This window comes from Danio rerio, chromosome 4, assembly GCF_049306965.1.
Source record: "Danio rerio strain Tuebingen ecotype United States chromosome 4, GRCz12tu, whole genome shotgun sequence".
Classification (NCBI taxonomy): domain Eukaryota; kingdom Metazoa; phylum Chordata; class Actinopteri; order Cypriniformes; family Danionidae; genus Danio; species Danio rerio.
In genome coordinates, this window is record NC_133179.1 from 75,340,001 (window position 1) to 75,357,665 (window position 17,665).

The 17,665-nt window shown below is 39.3% G+C and overlaps 2 protein-coding genes across 4 annotated transcripts in view; both read right to left on the bottom strand.

Annotated features, from left to right (window-relative positions):
• The window catches only part of psmb10 (proteasome 20S subunit beta 10), a 10,984-nt gene extending 4,699 nt beyond the window's left edge, over nucleotides 1-6,285 (bottom strand). The window contains exons 1-4 of one of the 2 annotated variants that reach the window (NM_001328552.2): nucleotides 6,218-6,285; nucleotides 4,183-4,248; nucleotides 2,744-2,837; nucleotides 2,473-2,570 (exon numbers count right to left, since the gene is read on the bottom strand). In NM_001328552.2, the coding sequence (NP_001315481.1) occupies nucleotides 2,473-2,570; nucleotides 2,744-2,837; nucleotides 4,183-4,241 (251 nt within the window). In that variant the 5' untranslated portion in view covers nucleotides 4,242-4,248; nucleotides 6,218-6,285. Of the gene's footprint in view, nucleotides 1-2,472; nucleotides 2,571-2,743; nucleotides 2,838-4,182; nucleotides 4,340-6,217 lie in introns of those variants that run through there. The other variant, NM_001002543.2, reaches the window with a different exon arrangement.
• A 3,032-nt stretch (nucleotides 6,286-9,317) lies between these two features.
• LOC141375015 (uncharacterized) lies at nucleotides 9,318-16,612 on the bottom strand. 2 transcript variants are annotated; one of them, XM_073948486.1, is made up of 5 exons: nucleotides 16,559-16,612; nucleotides 16,356-16,454; nucleotides 16,027-16,156; nucleotides 15,319-15,564; nucleotides 9,318-10,896 (listed from the first exon to the last, which is right to left on the bottom strand). In XM_073948486.1, exons 3-5 carry the CDS (start codon nucleotides 16,109-16,111, stop codon nucleotides 10,016-10,018), a joined length of 1,212 nt encoding a protein of 403 aa, XP_073804587.1. In that variant the 5' UTR covers nucleotides 16,112-16,156; nucleotides 16,356-16,454; nucleotides 16,559-16,612; the 3' UTR covers nucleotides 9,318-10,015. The 2 variants fall into 2 exon arrangements, with proteins under 2 accessions (XP_073804587.1, XP_021331501.1); XM_021475826.3 differs by having other exon boundaries at nucleotides 16,356-16,612.
• Between the last annotated feature and the right edge of the window lie 1,053 nt (nucleotides 16,613-17,665).

Below are 17,665 nucleotides of genomic sequence, written 5' to 3' on the forward strand. Positions count from 1 at the left end.
TTCATTAACTGTTCACTAGTCCGACCCAATGCCTAAACACAACTACTACCTTACTAACCGTTAACAAACAGATAAGTAATAAGCTAGCTGTGTTAGTTAGTTAGTGGCTTGTTAATACTGTGAATTGTGACGGTTACATCAACATTATTTTTTTGGAGTAATATTTAGACTACTATAATGGTGATCTGGCAACCGAGCAATACTTAGACTGCTATGATGGTGATCTGGCAACCGAGCAATGTTTAGACTGCAAAGATGGTGATCTGGCAACCAAGCAATGTTTAGATCGCTATGATGGTGATCTGGCAACCGAGAAATGTTTAGACTGCTATGATGGTGATCTGGCAACCAAGCAATGTTTAGATTGCTATGATGGTGATCTGGCAACCGAACAATACTTAGACTGCTATGATGGTGATCTGGCAACCGAGCAATAATTAGACTGCTATGATGGTGATCTGGCAACCGAGCAATAATTAGACTGCTATGATGGTGATCTGGCAACCGAGCAATGTTTAGACTGCTATGATGGCAATCTGGCAACCGAGCAATGTTTAGACTGCTATGATGGTGATCTGGCAACCAAGCTATATTTAGAGTGCTATGATGGCATTCTGGCAACCGAGCAATGTTTAGACTGCTATGATGATGATCTGGCAACCGAGCAATGTTTAAACTGCTATGATGGTGATCTGGCAACCGAGCAATGTTTAGACTGTTATGATGGTGATCTGGCAACCGAGCAATGTTTAGACTGCTATGATGGTGATCTGGCAACAGAGATATATTTAGACTGCTGTAATGGTGATCTGGCAACTGAGCAATGTTTAGACTGCTATGATGGTGATCTGGCAACCGAGCAATGTTTAGACTGCTATGATGGTGATCTGGCAACTGAGCAATGTTTAGACTGCTATGATGGTGATCTGGCAACCGAGCAATGTTTAGACTGCTTTGATGGTGATCTGGCAACCGAGCAATGTTTAGACTGCTATGATGGTGATCTGGCAACCGAGCAATGTTTAGACTGCTATGATGGTGATCTGGCAACCGAGCTATATTTAGAGTGCTATGATGGCGATCTGGCAACCGAGGAATGTTTAGACTGCTATGATGATGATCTGGCAACCGAGCAATGTTTAGACTGCTATGATGGTGATCTGGCAACCGAGCAATGTTTAGACTGCTATGATGGTGATCTGGCAACCGAGCAATAATTAAACTGCTATGATGGTGATCTGGCAACCGAGCAATGTTTAGACTACTATGATGGTGATCTGGCAACCGAGCAATGTTTAGACTGCTATGATGGTGATCTGGCAACCGAGCTATATTTAGAGTGCTATGATGGCGATTTGGCAACCGAGGAATGTTTAGACTGCTATGATGATGATCTGGCAACCGAGCAATGTTTAGACTGCTATGATGGTGATCTGGCAACCGAGCAATGTTTAGACTGTTATGATGGTGATCTGGCAACCGAGCAATGTTTAGACTGCTATAATGGTGATCTGGCAACAGAGATATATTTAGACTGCTGTAATGGTGATCTGGCAACCGAGCAATGTTTAGACTGCTATAATGGTGATCTGGCAACAGAGATATATTTAGACTGCTGTAATGATGATCTGGCAACTGAGCAATGTTTAGACTGCTATGATGGTGATCTGGCAACCGAGCAATTTTTAGACTGCTATGATGGTGATCTGGCAACCGAGCAATGTTTAGATCGCTATGATGGTGATCTGGCAACCGAGCAATGTTTAGATCGCTATGATGGTGATCTGGCAACCGAGCAATGTTTAGAATGCTATGATGGTGATCTGGCAACTGAGCAATGTTTAGACTGCTATGATGGTAATCTGGCAACCGAGCAATGTTTGGACTGCTATGATGGTGATCTGGCAACCGAGCAATGTTTGGACTGCTATGATGGTGATCTGGCAACCAAGCAATACTTAAGACTGCTATGATGGTGATCTGGTAACCGAGCAATGTTTAGACTGCAATGATGGTGATCTGGCAACCAAGCAATGGTTAGACTGCAATGATAGTGATCTGGCAACCAAGCAATGTCTGGACTGCTATGATGGTGATCAGGCAACTGAGCAATGTTTAGACTGCTTTGATGGTGATCTGGCAACCGAGCAATACTTAGACTGCTATGATGGTGATCTGGCAACCGAGCAATGTTTATACTGCTATGAAGGCGATCTGGCAACCGAGCAATGTTTAGACTGCTATGATGGTGATCTGGCAACCGAGCAATGTTTAGACTGCTATGATGGTGATCTGGCAACCAAGCAATGTTTAGACTGCTATGATGGTGATCTGGCAACCGAGCAATGTTTAGACTGTTATGATGGTGATCTGGCAACCGAGCAATGTTTAGACTGCTTTGATGGTGATCTGGCAACAGAGTTATATTTAGACTGCTGTAATGGTGATCTGGCAACCGAGCACCTCACTCACTAGATATTGGGAGCGATGTAGTGGATCTTCATGCAGTTTTTATCAGCCACCACCATATCGTCTGTAGCTCGCGTGTCTGCACCTAAAATCACTCCGTCCTGGAAGAAAACAATCCAAAACAAATATTGCTTAAGGGGGGCTAATAATATTGACCCTAAAATGGCCACAAAAATAGGGCGGAAATCAAACAAACAAGACTGAAACACTGGTGAATCTGTTACATATCATTTGGGAAATACTTGATGATACATGCGGGAATGTAATGCCCTACTTTGAACACCAGGCCGGCGATGGTGGTGCCCGTCTTCCTGGCGTTAGGTGCGCTGTAGCCTTTCTCCGACAGGTTTGCCTCCAGCACTGCATTTCTGTGAACGACTGAATAAATTAATACATGTAATACACACACGCCATTAATAAAACACCAGTGATTGTGGGAAATGTAGTTTGTAATGAGCTAAATTCATCATTTCTCATCCACACACACACGTGTGTATTGTTGTGTTTTCGTCTGTGTTACAAGGTAGTGTCGATGTTTGTACCTCATGCACACTGTATATCTGCTTTGTGTCTACTTTGCTTTCAGGATATAATCGATAAATGATGTTGTTTTTCTTATTCGTTTACACGTGTAAAATGTGAATAAAAGTCTCACTGTTAAACTGCAGAGTTGAACTTCCAACATTAAGAGTGGACAGAGCAGAGATCAACGTCCCACAATGCAACTCACCACCACCAATAAACACAAAATCCAGAAACTGTTCATTAACAGATATCGTTAACAGTGTGAATATAATAAAACACACGCTATTATGGTTAAACATCTCCTTTAAGATGTTGTATATGAATATGAATACTAGAGGACTCTTTATTTATTATACGTTTGTGCTTTAAAATATCCACCTCAGTGTGTTTTAATGATTCATTTTCATATGAAAACCAAAAGCAGGCCGTATAACACATTTAAGTTTATTTGAATGCTTAATAAAACTTGCCTATTGTTGTTACTCATCAATGTTCTTATTCACTTCATTACAATATAATCAAACACAATAGTGAAGCTCTTTATTATTAATATTGTGATATTTAATCTTTCATTACTCATACTTTGACTTGGATAAGAAATGACGCTGCCATTTTCAGTTTTAAACAAGAGTGAGTGAGATGTGTGATGGATGCTCTAACATACTAAAAGTACACAAGAACAACTTTTCCCAAACATATAGCTATGTAGTTTTCTTAATATTACATATTTCCTGCATATTTTAATATATAGTACGCTTAATCGTACAAGTAGTTATTAAACTGTATAATTCTAAACTTTAAATACGTTTTATAAATATTTCTAATCACGTTATCTAGATGTCAATAATTTAATAGTAGCCTTATAAACTATAGTAAGCAATTAGACAACAGAAAACATGTTTGGATTAAAAGCCCGCATGCTAGCAGATGCTAATCCAACACAAACTAGCGCTTAAAAAATGACTAAAATTCAGAATTTAAACTTCATAATTAAACACAAAATGACTGGAAATGTCTAAATACATATTCATTACACAGAATAAAACGTCAACTTTAGCTCGTCTGGTCACGGGCCAGTCGGTGTGTGCATGCTAGCGCTTAGCACTCATTGTTTTATACAGCCTAAAATGTAGTTTGATAACTTAGCTTTACTCCTGCGGACACAGATTGTGCCTCAGTCTGTCTCACCTGCGTGTGTTCTCGAAGGAGAATCCTCCAGTCAGTGTTTTAGTCGATGTGTTGAGCATCTTTCACCTGCACACAAACACACACACTGTACGATAATCTAAATTAGCTTCAACAATTAGCCTTTCTCTCAGCGGCGTCAGCGTTTATAACGCCTGAAACTGCGCTTTCACTTTCACTTCTGAGCTTCACCACAGTGGATCAGTTACTGTGATGCTCTGTGTGCACAAAGCCTGCTCTCCTCTCTCTTTTGGTTGAGCTATCTCTTATGTAATTGTATTTACCGTGAAAAAAGCGGTAAAAACATTACACCTATTTGATTAAATAATTAATCTTTTATTATCATCTATTATATACTTAAATAAATCATATGTCTGACAAAATACATGATTTAATTATTATTAGAGCAATGTGGTTATATTAATGCCACACATTACAATTAGGTTTCGTTAGTTATGTTAGCTAATGCAGCTATTTACTAACATTAACTGTTCTGTTCATTGTTTTACAGTATTTTTTAATCTTTGTTCATGAAAATAAAGTTGTTCGCTGTTAGTTCTGATCAAAGTTAGCATGGACAACTGTGAACTTTAATAATGCATTAGTAAATGTTGAACCATGGTTAATAAGTGATGTACATAAATGTTTATTATGTTAATAAATACATTAACTAATGAAAGCTTGTTGTAAATACAGTTCAATTATTTACATTAAAGTTGGTCAAGAGGATCTGCTGCAGTTCAGAGCGAGCATCAGAATGGCGAAGAAAGGGGATTTAAGAGACTCTGAGCGTGGCATGGTTGTTGCTGCCAGACGGGCTGCTCTGAGTATTTCAGAAACTGCTGATCTACTGGGACTTTCACGCACAACCATCTCTAGGGTTTACAGAGAATGCTCTGACAAAGAGGAAATATCCAGTGAGCGGCAGTTCTGTGGGCACAAATGATGCCAGAGGAGAATGGCCAGACTGATACGCACAACACATCCAACCTTGGGACAGATGGGCTACAGCAGCAGAAGAGCACACCGGGTGCCGCTCCTGTCAGCTAAGAACAGGAAACTGAGGCGACAATTCACACAGACTCACCAAAACTGCACTCAAGTTCACTACGGCCTCCACAGTCACCAGATCTCAATGCAATAGAGCAGCTTTGGGATGTGGTGGAACGGGAGATTGGCATCATGGATGTGCAGCCGACAAATCTGCAGCAACTGTGTGATGCTATCATGACAATATGGAGCAAAATCTCTGAGGAATATTTCCGGTAGCTTGTTGACACGACAGTTCTGAAGGGTCCAACCCGGTACTAGTAAGGTGTACCTAATAAAGTGGCCGGTGAGTGTATGTTGCCAGATTGAGAGAAAACATTCTCTCCTTTCTGAGAGAAACACTTCCTGCACTGAGGGCACGTGTACATCTTCTGTCTAGCAAAGATGGTAATGGTAATAAAGGCCATCTTTATAATAGTGGAGCTCAGTCGCTTCAGCAGGAGTTTCTCTGTCTGTTTAAGAGGAGAAGAATCAACACAAACAAGAAGAAATCAACACTAAACCTCTGTCTGTGTCTCAATCACCTCTCTAGCGCACTAGGCAGTGTGCACTGGAGGAGAATAATGCAATACATCACCTGATTAGACTAAATAAATACACAAAACGGCTGTTTTAAAGTAATGCAAGATCACAAATATTTCTGAATTTATTTTTAGATGTTTGTGAAGTATTTAGAAAGTGATTCGAATCACTGAATCGTTTTACGAAGCATTTGATTCAGTTGACTCGTGTCTTCCAGAAGCTGTTTCTCTCATCTCTGGTTTATACAGTGACTTTAATCGTGTTTACACTGAATTTCGAGGATAAAGTAATGTTTGCTGCAGCTTTTCAGTTTACTCATGTGCGAGTCCGCTTTCCTCGCGTAAACAAACCGTCGATAACATTAATTCCTGTCGAATAACAAATTGTTCTGCACTTTTGCACTGCTTCAAAAAATCACCTGAACGTTTTTATATTAATTAAAGACGTGAAAAGTTTAGACACAAACCTTTTCTCAAGTTAGTTCATTGCAGAAACAGGAGCGCTGCGCAGCCCTGTGACGTTGTACAGCAATACAAAATAAAAGTTCGCCCACTGGAAGAATCGCAGAGCGCAAATTAATCTCCTGTTTCATACAAAATAAATCAATTAATTCAATATATTTTATAAATATTATATCCTCCAAGCAATATAGACGCGTAACTACTTACGTTCTATTCATAAAGAGACTAAAAAATATGTAGTATCTATCCATTTACTTTACATATTTTAGCAGTATACATTTTCTTTAATATTAATTAAAACAATTATATTATATCTTTATATATTTAAAATTGAGTTAAAAGACGCTTTGAATAACACATTTTGTACATTGTTTGTATTATTTTTCTTGCCAATGGGGATTAGAGAAATCAGTTCTGTGATCCCTAACCAATCAGATCACATATAGAAGGTAAATCGCCTCATAATGAACTACCTCAACACATGGGTGGTTTATAATAGCAGCAAACTGTTAGGAAGCATTAAAAGTGTCCAAGATGATGACCAAAATCTTTACACGCATTGACCCAGAGACTGTTTAGATGCAGGTCACTGATGAAAAGATGTAGGATGTTTACTGTATGATGACCCAAATGGTCTTAAACACCCAGCAGGCATAGTTGTGTTTGTGTGTGTGTGTGTGTATATATATATATATATATATATATATATATATATATATATATATATATATATATATATATATATATAAATATATAAATATATATATATATATATATAAATATATATATATATATATATATATATATATATATATATATATATATATATATATATATATAGTTGTGGGGGGAAATAAATGTATCTTTATTACTTTTGTGTCTTTATTTTTATTAGAAAAAAAATGTTAAATGATAAAACAGATTAATCAATATTTTTCTTTTATATAAACCAAGCATGCTTAGAAGGAGCCGCTGACAAGAGGGAAATGTCAGCATAAATATAGTGCCTTGCTCCAGACTGTTGTCTCATAAGAAGTCTAGACATGTCACAAGGAGCATGATGCTTGTAGAAGTTGTGAAATATGTTGAAGATGCACTTCACTGTTCAGTTCTGGTATGCAGAGAAGGGTTGCAGAAAGAGGAAGTGTGTCTGGAAGTACAAGAGTCAAAGGACTGCAGAATGACTGATGAGTGACGTTACAGCAGAACTCCACCTGTTGATATCAGTTGTCTATATATAATGGAGTCAGGAAATGTATGTTAGTTGTGAACCTCCTGAATGTAATTCTTGTATTGCATTGGGGTAACGTAACCCAGAGCTCTGTCCTCCAATTATTCCTTTGTATCTAATAAATGACTAATATTTCTGACATTGAGGAAAACCCTCTCCAGACCTTTTCTTATTGAACACACATGGAATTGGCCAGATATTCCAACAACGTTAACAGGACGTCAGATTGACGTTGTACCCCAATGTTGTGAGTACGTTGCATTTTGTTTGGAAATGCAAATCGGGTTAACGACAGAACCCAACGTCAATGTCTAATATCCAACCTAAAATCAACCAAATATCAACGTCTAATGAAGTTACAGCTTGACGTTGTGTGAACGTTATCATTATGACGTCTATCAGATGTTGGATTTTGGTGGTCATACCTGATGAATAAATGTCAGTATGTGACGTCAATATGACGCTGATTTAAGATGTTGGCTCCATGTTGGATTTTGGTCAGTTTCCAACACAACCTAAAATCAACCAAATATCAACGTCATTATTGGACATCAAAATAACGTTGTCCTCAGATGCTGGATACATTGAATATTGCTCACCTAATGTCACGACCTAAATCTAATCTAATATTAACGTCTGATGACGTTGTGTGCCTGCTGGGCAATAACTAAATGCACTACAGAATGTTACGTTTACACACACTGCAAAAAATGCTTTTTTTGCTTAGATTTTTTGTCTTGTTTCTAGTCTAAATATCTAAAAATTCTTATATCAAGAAGCATTTTTTAGACAAGCAAAACATTTTGCCTTGTTTTGAGAAATAATCTGCCAATGGGGTAAGCAAATTAATCTTGTTTTTTTTTTTTTTTTGACATAAGATTATTTTGCTTACCCCATTGGCAGATTATTTTGGTTGTTTTAAGGAAAAACTGACTTAATATTGGCATAATATTTCTCAAAACAAGGCAATATTTTTTGCTTGTTTAGAAAATTCTTCTTGATTTAGGAATTTTTAGATATTTGGACTAGAAACAGGACAAAAAATCTTAGTAAGAAAAGCATTTTTTGCAGTGCACACACATGCATAAATTACATGTAAACCCATCAGCTTTTCACACCGAAATACTCGCTACTCTTGAGTAGTTTTTAAAAGTCTCCTTTTTACTCATACTTTGAGTAATATTTACAGCTGATACTTTTACTCTACTTGCTCTACATTTTTAGGCAAGTAATGCTACTTTTATTTACTGTACCAGTCAAAAGTTTTTTTTATTATTAATAATTGAATTTAATAATTTAATTAAAATTATTCTGTTCATTACTGCATTTATTAAAAAAAGTACTTTATTTTTATTTTTATGCTAAGTACAAATAACATTGTTTATCCAGAGATTTTATATATATATATATATATATATATATATATATATATATATATATATATATATATATATATATATATATATATTCACTTCAACAAACCCTAAATACACTGCCTAAAGAAAGATAGTAAAAAGAGAAGTAATAATGAAAACAATAATAACAGAAAAAAACTGCTAAATATTATAAAATAATTTAAAATAAGTAAATAAATAAGTAAATAAATAAATAAACAAGTAAATAAATAAATAAATAAATAAAAATAAATAAAATAATAATAAATACATAAATAAATAGAGGGACAACAGTAACGGGTGATACGATCAGGGACAATGCTGTGCTAATGTAATGTTTTTAAGTTGTTCAATACTTATTTATGAAATATTTATTTATTACTTATTGTATGTAGTTTTCAAATTAAACGATTACTGCAGTCATTATGCTTTTATTACTATTACCACTAATAATAATAAAAATAATTAACAATAGAGTGATTTCTGAAGGATCATGTGACTCTAAAGACTGAAAATTCACCACTAAAATCACTGGAATAAATGACTAAATTAATTAATCATCTACTGTTGAACAGTTATTTTATAGTGCAATAACATTTCACAATTGTACAATTTGTACTGTATTTGTGATTAAATAAATGCAGCTTTTAACAATCCTACTGACCCCAAACTTTAGGCCTAATCATGAATTCATCAGAACAAGTGTTAAAACACATGCATTCATTCATTTGTAATATTTCGAATATAGTCTTGTTATTTTAAAGCAGCGTGTTTCAACAGCAGCGTCAATAAGAGGATTGAATGTGTTCGGGTCTGTCGGTAAAACAATACTAATAAAACATGGCGTCAGAGGTGGGATTAGAAACGCATCCATCTTTGCGTTTCCTTTTCTTTCACGGATCTTTTGTGTATTTGGTCGTCCGTAGCTTTGTTTTTGTCTTGTTTCTAGTTTAAATGTCTAGTTTAAAGCATGTTTACAGTGAATGTGTGTTTATTTGCCACTGGCTTGCATAGTTCAGGACTTGTCGAGTTGCGCATTGATGGATTAGCTCTTCAGTGTTTGGACTCTCTAAGTTAAACTCTGAAAAGTGGACTGACACTGCTTCAATTCACTGAAGCTGCTCTGACACGAGCGTGAATTGAATTTGACATGCGTTTGTTTGTTGTGAACACCAACTCTATCCCTCTAGTGGCTGAAAGGGCAAACTGCGCCCTCGAGCGCCGTCTCGTCTGTGAGTCCTCATGTGCGAGTAGAGATACGCTTTAGAGTAGAAGCTCTTCCCGCAGCGAGCGCAACCGTACGGCCTTTCCCCAGTGTGGACTCGGATGTGTGTGCTCAGGTTCCTCTCCTCCTTGTAGCTCTTCCCACACTGATAGCACACGTAGCACTTCTCTGCGGAGTGAGCCTTGGTGTGCTTGTTGAGGCTGGATCTGTGCAGGAATCTCCGTCCGCAGTGCTGGCAGGGGAAGGGCTTTTCTCCTTTGTGAATGCTGAGATGAGCGTGCAGGTTCTGCTTGATGGCGAAACTCCTCCCGCACTCGCCGCATGTGTGCGGCCTCTCTCCGCTGTGGACCCTCATGTGGATCTTCAGGTATTGTTTGTGACTGAAGCTCTTTCCGCACTGCTGGCAGCGCACGTGACTCCATCGGTTGTGGATTCTCATGTGCTTGTCGAGGTTTCCCTTATTGATGTAGCTCTTCCCGCACTGAACACAAGTGAAGGGGTTATCTCCGCTGTGACTCCTCATGTGAAGCATCAGACTCGCCCCAACTTTAAACCTCCGGTCACACTGGGAGCAGGCGTAGGGTTTGTCTCCTGAAGGATCTCCTTTCCTCAGGAAGCTGTACTGATCCTCCTGTTTGTGCCTCTGCATGTGTCGCGTCAGGCTTCCTTTCAGAGAGAAACTCTTCCCGCACCGCTGGCACGTGTAGAGCTTTACTCCGCTGTGGATCCTCATTTGAGCTTCACAGTTTATCCTGCGCGCACACGTCATCCCACACGGTTCACACGCCAAGCCTTCTTTAGCTCCTGTGCTTGCCTCTTTCAGCGATAACAAGTCTAAAATAAAAAACACAGTAATAAATCAGCAGTGTTGAGTTAGCTACTTGAAAATGCAGTAAGCTAAGCTATTAGCTACTTAACATAAGATGTAGCTTAGCTACACTAAAGCTACCCTCTGGGGAATGTAGCAAGCTAAGCTAAAAGCTAACTGACAGAAGTATCTTAGCTACATGTCAGCTAGTTTTGCAATGTTTATTTTTAAATAAAAGAAACTTAAAGCCACCCTGCTGGAAAAATCCAGCTTAAACCAGCCTAGGCTGATTGGCTGGTTTCAGCTGGTCGACCAGGCTGGTTTCCAGCCATTTCCAGCCTGGTCTTAGCTGGTTAGGCTGGGAGATGACCAGCTAAAACCAGCTTGTCCAGCCTAGCCAAGCTGGGAGTCCAGCCAAAACCAGCTATATCCAGCTTAAACCAGGCTGGTCAAGCTGGTTTTAGCTGGATTTGGCTGGTCATTTTCCAGCCTGACCAGCTAAGACCAGGCTGGAAATGGCTGGAAACCAGCCTGGAAATGGCCAAAACCCCTCTAAAACCAGCCTGGTCAACCAGCTAAAACCAGCCAACCAGCCTAGGCTGGTTTAAGCTGGATTTTTCAGCAGGGCAGGTCGATCATATCTGATCGATAAAACTGCCAGTGAATCCTACGAGGCACAACAGTTCAGTTATTTACTGTAAATAATACGCTAAACACATTGTCTCGTTCATGGAGGGCCGGTGTCCCCTGCAGGGTTTAGCTCCAACTTGCCTTAACACACCTGCCTGGGTGATTCTAGAAAGCCTAGTAAGAGCTTGATTAGCCTGTTCAGATGTGTTTGATTAGGGCTGGAGCTAACATCTGCAGGACACCGGCCCTCCAGGAGCAAGTTTGGTGACCCCTGGTGTATAACAACACACACTAAACATCCAGTCAACCCAGCTGTTACACATTTACAATACTACAGTAATGTATAGTAGAGGCAAACATTTAGGAATGAGCATTATATTAATGAAATAATGTATTAAAAAGGTACTACAACAAGTTAATTTAAAGTGTTTTGGTCACACTGTATTCTGATGGTGCATTTGAGTATTAGTAAACTGTCTGCTTAATATGGTTCTGCTCATTCAACAGGCATTTAACTGACTTTGCAAGTACATGTCAACTAACCCTAACAGTCTACTGATAATCTGATGAGAATTAGTTGGCATGTAGATGCAATGTAACTGAATGTAGGACTTTAACTCAGAGGTGGTCAACCCTGTTCCTGGAGATCTACCTTCCTGCAGATTTCAGTTGCAACCCATATCAAACACACCTGCCTGTAATGATCACGTGGTGTTCAGGTCCTAATTAATTGGTTCAGGTGTGTTTGACTGAAATCTGCAGGAAGGTGGCTCTCCAGGAACAGGGTTGGCCACCGCTGCTTTAACAGATAACTATTTTTTCTAATGATATATGAAGTAATATATATATATATTTTAAAAATAAGTATTAGTTCATGTTTCGTTTTTATAAAACTTTAGGAAATATTTTTAGTACATCAAAAACTGTCCATCCGACTACTTCATGTGCATAAAAAGTCACTAAAATGCAGTATTTAAGTCATAATTAAACTGAAAATGAGGCGTATAACTGCAAAAAAGCCCCGTTTTTTAAGAAAAAAAGAACTACCGCTTACACCAGGCTGGCTACAGGCCTGCGAATGATGTAGAAACACTGGAGATGCAGTAGAAGACTGAGGACAGTGAAAATCCAGACTTGCAGAAAACCCCTCAGGCCACAGCACATGGTTTACTAAACAACTTATTTCCATCTTCCTTTAATCAAAAAATAAATCCTCCACTGAGATTATGCACTAAACTAATTGACAAATGTCATGAGCTCAATACATCTATAGCACTTCAGTGTTTTACAGTATACCATAGTAAAGTCCTTCACTGAATCTGTAAGCAGAACAGTAACATAGACCAATGACCCAATACTCAGTCTTCTGCAGCTGTAGGGTATATTATACTACAGTACAGCTCACTTTACTGTAGGAAAACTACAGCTTTTATTACATGTGATGAGTTCACTACTCTTATACTACAGCATACAGCAGCATACTATTAAATATACAGTCCAGGGGGAGAAATTCTGAGATCCCACACCGTTTTGGGCGCCCCAGAGTTCCTATTAAGGGCTCCTTAATCTCTCCCAACCCCCCAATCAGCGTTTCTGTGTGGAGTTTGCATGTTCTCCCCGTGTTGGCGTGGGTTTCCTCCACAGTCCAAACACATGCTATAGGGGAACTGATCAACTGGCTGTAGTGTATGTTAATGAGTGTGTATGGGTGTTTCCCAGTGTTGGGTTGCAGCTGGAAGGGCATGCGCTGTGTAAAACATATGCTGGAATAGTTGGCGGTTCATTCCGCTGCGGCGACCCCTGATAAATAAAGAGACTAAGCTGATGGAGAATGAATGAATGTCGATGCATAGCCCTACGCCTTGGCCGTCGCTGACGTGCACCTCTCAAAAAATTTAGCTACATGTCGCAACAACGCGTAGCGCAAGCTCTGTGATTGGTCGGCTTGGTAGTGCTGACGATTCTGGGCGGGACAGAGAGCGGCGCAAGCCCTATGGAGCGAATGTTTACAAGTGTGGAGTCCCGTGAAGAAGAAAGTTTTGTTTTGTGTTTACCTTATAGTTAAAGTTGTTGCTCGTCCGCCGGTTCCTGCCTCAAAATGAGCGAGTTTGAGCCACTTGTACATCCAGGAAGTGTTCAGAAAAAACAAAACAGCAGTGAAGAAACTCGACACAGAGGAACATTTACACCTAGCCAACTAGCGTTTCGTAAGTGTTAATGCAGACCGACAGAGACAGCAGGAGAAGTATAAATGCACAGCTACGCGCGTTGCATGCACCGTGGGTTACGCCGGTCACCTGACGCAGAAGTATAAACCAGGCTTAACTACTTTTCTCAGTAGCGTGACGGTAGCGTCGCTAATTTGTAAATCACAACGCTTTTCAATAGCGAAGCTATCGTTTTATTTACTGGTGCAGTAGCGTCCACACAAGCTACTTTTACAAATGACGTTATTTATAAACGACGGCACCGACATTCACAGAGCTGTGAGGCCCGTGTCCAGCGGATAAAAGTAAAAACTTCTAGGTGTGTTACTAACACCACTCTGCTCTGGTCGGTGACGTGGCCAACCATTATGCTGCGTTCACACCAGACGCGGAACACGCGGATAAATCACGCTATTTGTGCGTAAATAGCCACGTGATCATTTGAGGTTACTCGCTTCATTCGCGAGTCAAATTCACTTCAGAACAGACGCGGATTCGCATGATGGGCAGGGCTTCTGTCTCCCCCGTGACTCTAGCTTCATAGCTAAATGGCTAACATGGATTTTATGAAGAAAATAACAGTGTTTATGTGCTTTATGACTGAAGAACAGCGTCGATACGTTTAGGGCCGTGTCTGAGTCCACTAGATCCTTTCAGAGGTGCATCCAGCTCTGTGAGCTCATAAACTCCTCCAGAAACTGAACCTGGCTGACGGAGGCTTTCAGCAGTGCTTCTGACTGAGCCCAGCCCAGTTTGATGAACTGTTGTCCGGTGTCGGCAGGAGGATTTCCCTCGGAACACCGAGAACAGGCGATACATCACAATCACACCCCCACAAGAGCAAGCTCCTGATTGGTTAACGCGGCACGAATGTCCGCTGAAGTTCATATTTTCGAACTCGAGTGGTTCGCGCACAAAACGCTCAAGTCGCGCCAGGCATTCGCGTGTATTGCGCCGCAGGATGTCTATTCGCGCGTTTGCATTGACCTAACATAACAAAGGGAGTTATTTCAGATTCTTCGTGACTATACCTCCAGAGGTACATGTTAAAGGTGCAATTTTAATGATGTGCTCCAAAAATATTCTGTCATACTTTATTTTGATCGTCCGTGAATTTAAAACTGGAGACTATCGCTATTTATTAGGCAAGTAACAAACTGGCCAGCACATTTCATTTTACTGAGACTGAATTTGTCTATTTGAATAAAAAAATAATAAATCAAACATAATTATAATAATATTGTGACAATAATAATAATGTAATGCAGTGATTATCTAAAGTCACAGTGAAGCGACAGCCAACAGAACATTCCACTTGGTCTTAAAGGCTTTTTAAATGGGTTATTTTCACTATTGAACAGACAAATGAGCTGATGTATGGGACAAATTCCCCCACCCCCCCTGTCTACGGGGCTGTTCTTAAGATGTTTTCCCTGTTCCTGAAGCTCTTTCCATTCATGATACGAGTCCTCTCATGTTGATTTAGGGCACTTGACAGTCTGCATATGATTCTCTTTAGTGTGCACTGCAGATCTTTCCACGTGGCTAACATTGAAACCTTTGTGTTTTTGGGTGAGTGAACTCTGTGTGAGAAACTCTTTCCACACTTACCACATGTAATCCGCTGCTCTCCACTGTGACCCTGCAGATTCTTTTCCCTCGTGAAGGGTTGTCTATTAGTGTGACTCTCCAGATCGTGCGCTGATGTGAAGCTTAATCCACAATGGTGGCAGGCCAGATTATTTTCAGCTTCCTTCAGTTCAGCATTGGCAGTCCTTTCAGCCCGTATAGACTCGACTATAGTCATCAGATCAAACTCATCCTCCTCTTCATCCTCCACCTTTGGTGGCTTCAGGTCTGAGGCAAGAAACAAAACACAAATCGCATCCGTTTACTACATGAAGCAGCAGTTTAACCGTAACACTACGCTTCAACCCAACATTTACAGCAGCCTCTCCTCATGTATGATGCTAGAAAAGAGACGACAGCGGGATTATTTACATGGAGGAGCTCACGATAATAATGGAGGAAGTCTGTTATGATGATTGTAACGTAACCCGAATATAAAAGTGTCATTTTTCCTTTTATTAGCTGTAAATCGATGCATTATATGTAAATGCTATATATGATAAATTTGATTATAATTCATCCTCAATTCTTACTTCAGAACTAACTACACTGAGGTAACCTGCTGCTTACACTAGGGTAATTAATACCTGTAATCTTAAAAACTAAAGTCTTCATAAAGGAAAACCAACAATATTTTATTATTGCGTACAGACGGAGAACACTGGCAGGCTGCTCTCCCTCAAAACCAACCTGTTATCTGCTCAGCATCCTCATGTTTGACTGTGAATGTGTCTTCAATCTTCAGGTCTTCACTCTCCTCTTTAATAAAGGCCATCTTTATAATAGTGGAGCTCAGTCGCTTCAGCAGGAGTTTCTCTGTCTGTTTAAGAGGAGAAGAATCAACACAAACAAGAAGAAATCAACACTAAACCTCTGTCTGTGTCTCAATCACTTCTCTAGTGCACTAGTTAGTGCGCGCTGGAGGAGAATCAGTCAGCCACAGTTAGTGAACTGCACAATGAACATTTAATTGAGAAGATGAGCAGGTTTAGTGCAGAAGTCTCTTCATTTCTACTTACAGTGTCTGAATTGGTGTTTTGTGATGAGCTGAATGACGATACTTGAGCTAAATAAGCTGTCCTGCTGCTCTTTTGTGTATAAATGCGCACTTGATAACTCTGTTTAAAATACATAAACGCGTTTATAAACATCAACTTAAAATTATAAAACACCCACAACATTTTTCTACGTATTTAAACACTTTCAGGTGTCTAAAAACAACCGTTTCATCGTTCTTCTCCCTTCACAGTAGACGCGGGTGGCGACGCAGATTCATGACGTCATAGCATCATACCAAAATAAAAGTCTAAACACTGATATCTTCTTTAACAAATAAATAATTAAACGTTTGAAAGAATTAATGTTTCATATATTTATTAATCTTCGGTATTAAGTAAGTGTCTCTTAAAAAGACCATTTATTATTTTTTAAAATGTAATATTTTAGGGTTTATTCCACTCACCATGTATTTCAATAACTCATCAGTAGGCCCGCAGATTTCAGCAGATTTTTAGCCCATCATTAATTCTGTTTATTTACTTGAGTAAATGTGTGAATGTGAATTTATTCAGTTTTTATTCTATATATTAAGGTTTTAGTTATGATACTCCACTGGATACTCCCAAAATAATTCCGCAGATTTTTACCAAAGATTTTTAGATTTTCTCCCCAGCAGAAATAGCAAAAAACATCCGCAGCTTACGTCTGGCCCTGCTTATCAGTAAACCTTCTTTGTGCTTCATAATTATCAATTGCAGTGTCAAATCACATCCTCCTGTGGCTCTGCCACCAGATATAGTCACTGGTTTTGGACTTTGACCACCATAAATAAACTTCTTAATCAGTAACGGTAAAAACTAGGAGACACAGCTTAAGTAAAAGGACGCACCCAGATTTATTCCCTTATTCATGCTCATTTAGGAAAACAAATAAGTTTCTTGTATTATCAAATCATTTAATAAAATTCTTTTACACTGTAGATTGTGTCGCAGCAGCTGAACACAAAAGTTCCAGTAAACTGAATCCATGTTAGTCTAGTTTTCAGAGTTCAGTTGATTTCAGTGTGCAGGTAAACCTCACTCCTCTGACCTCTACACGTGCTCTAGGGACAGATGCTAGAGGCCATGGTCTTTAGCCTCCTTGGTAGAGCAACCGACTCCCATGCGGAAGGTCGCTGGTTCAATTCCAGCTCGGAGCAAATTGGGTGGCAAGGACCGGCAAGGTTACACATGTGCAGCTCCCAAACCAAGCAAGCCAGAGGCGACAGTGGAGGAACAAACTTCACCAATTAACCAAAGTGAAGGAAAAAACCTTGACAGAAACCAGACTC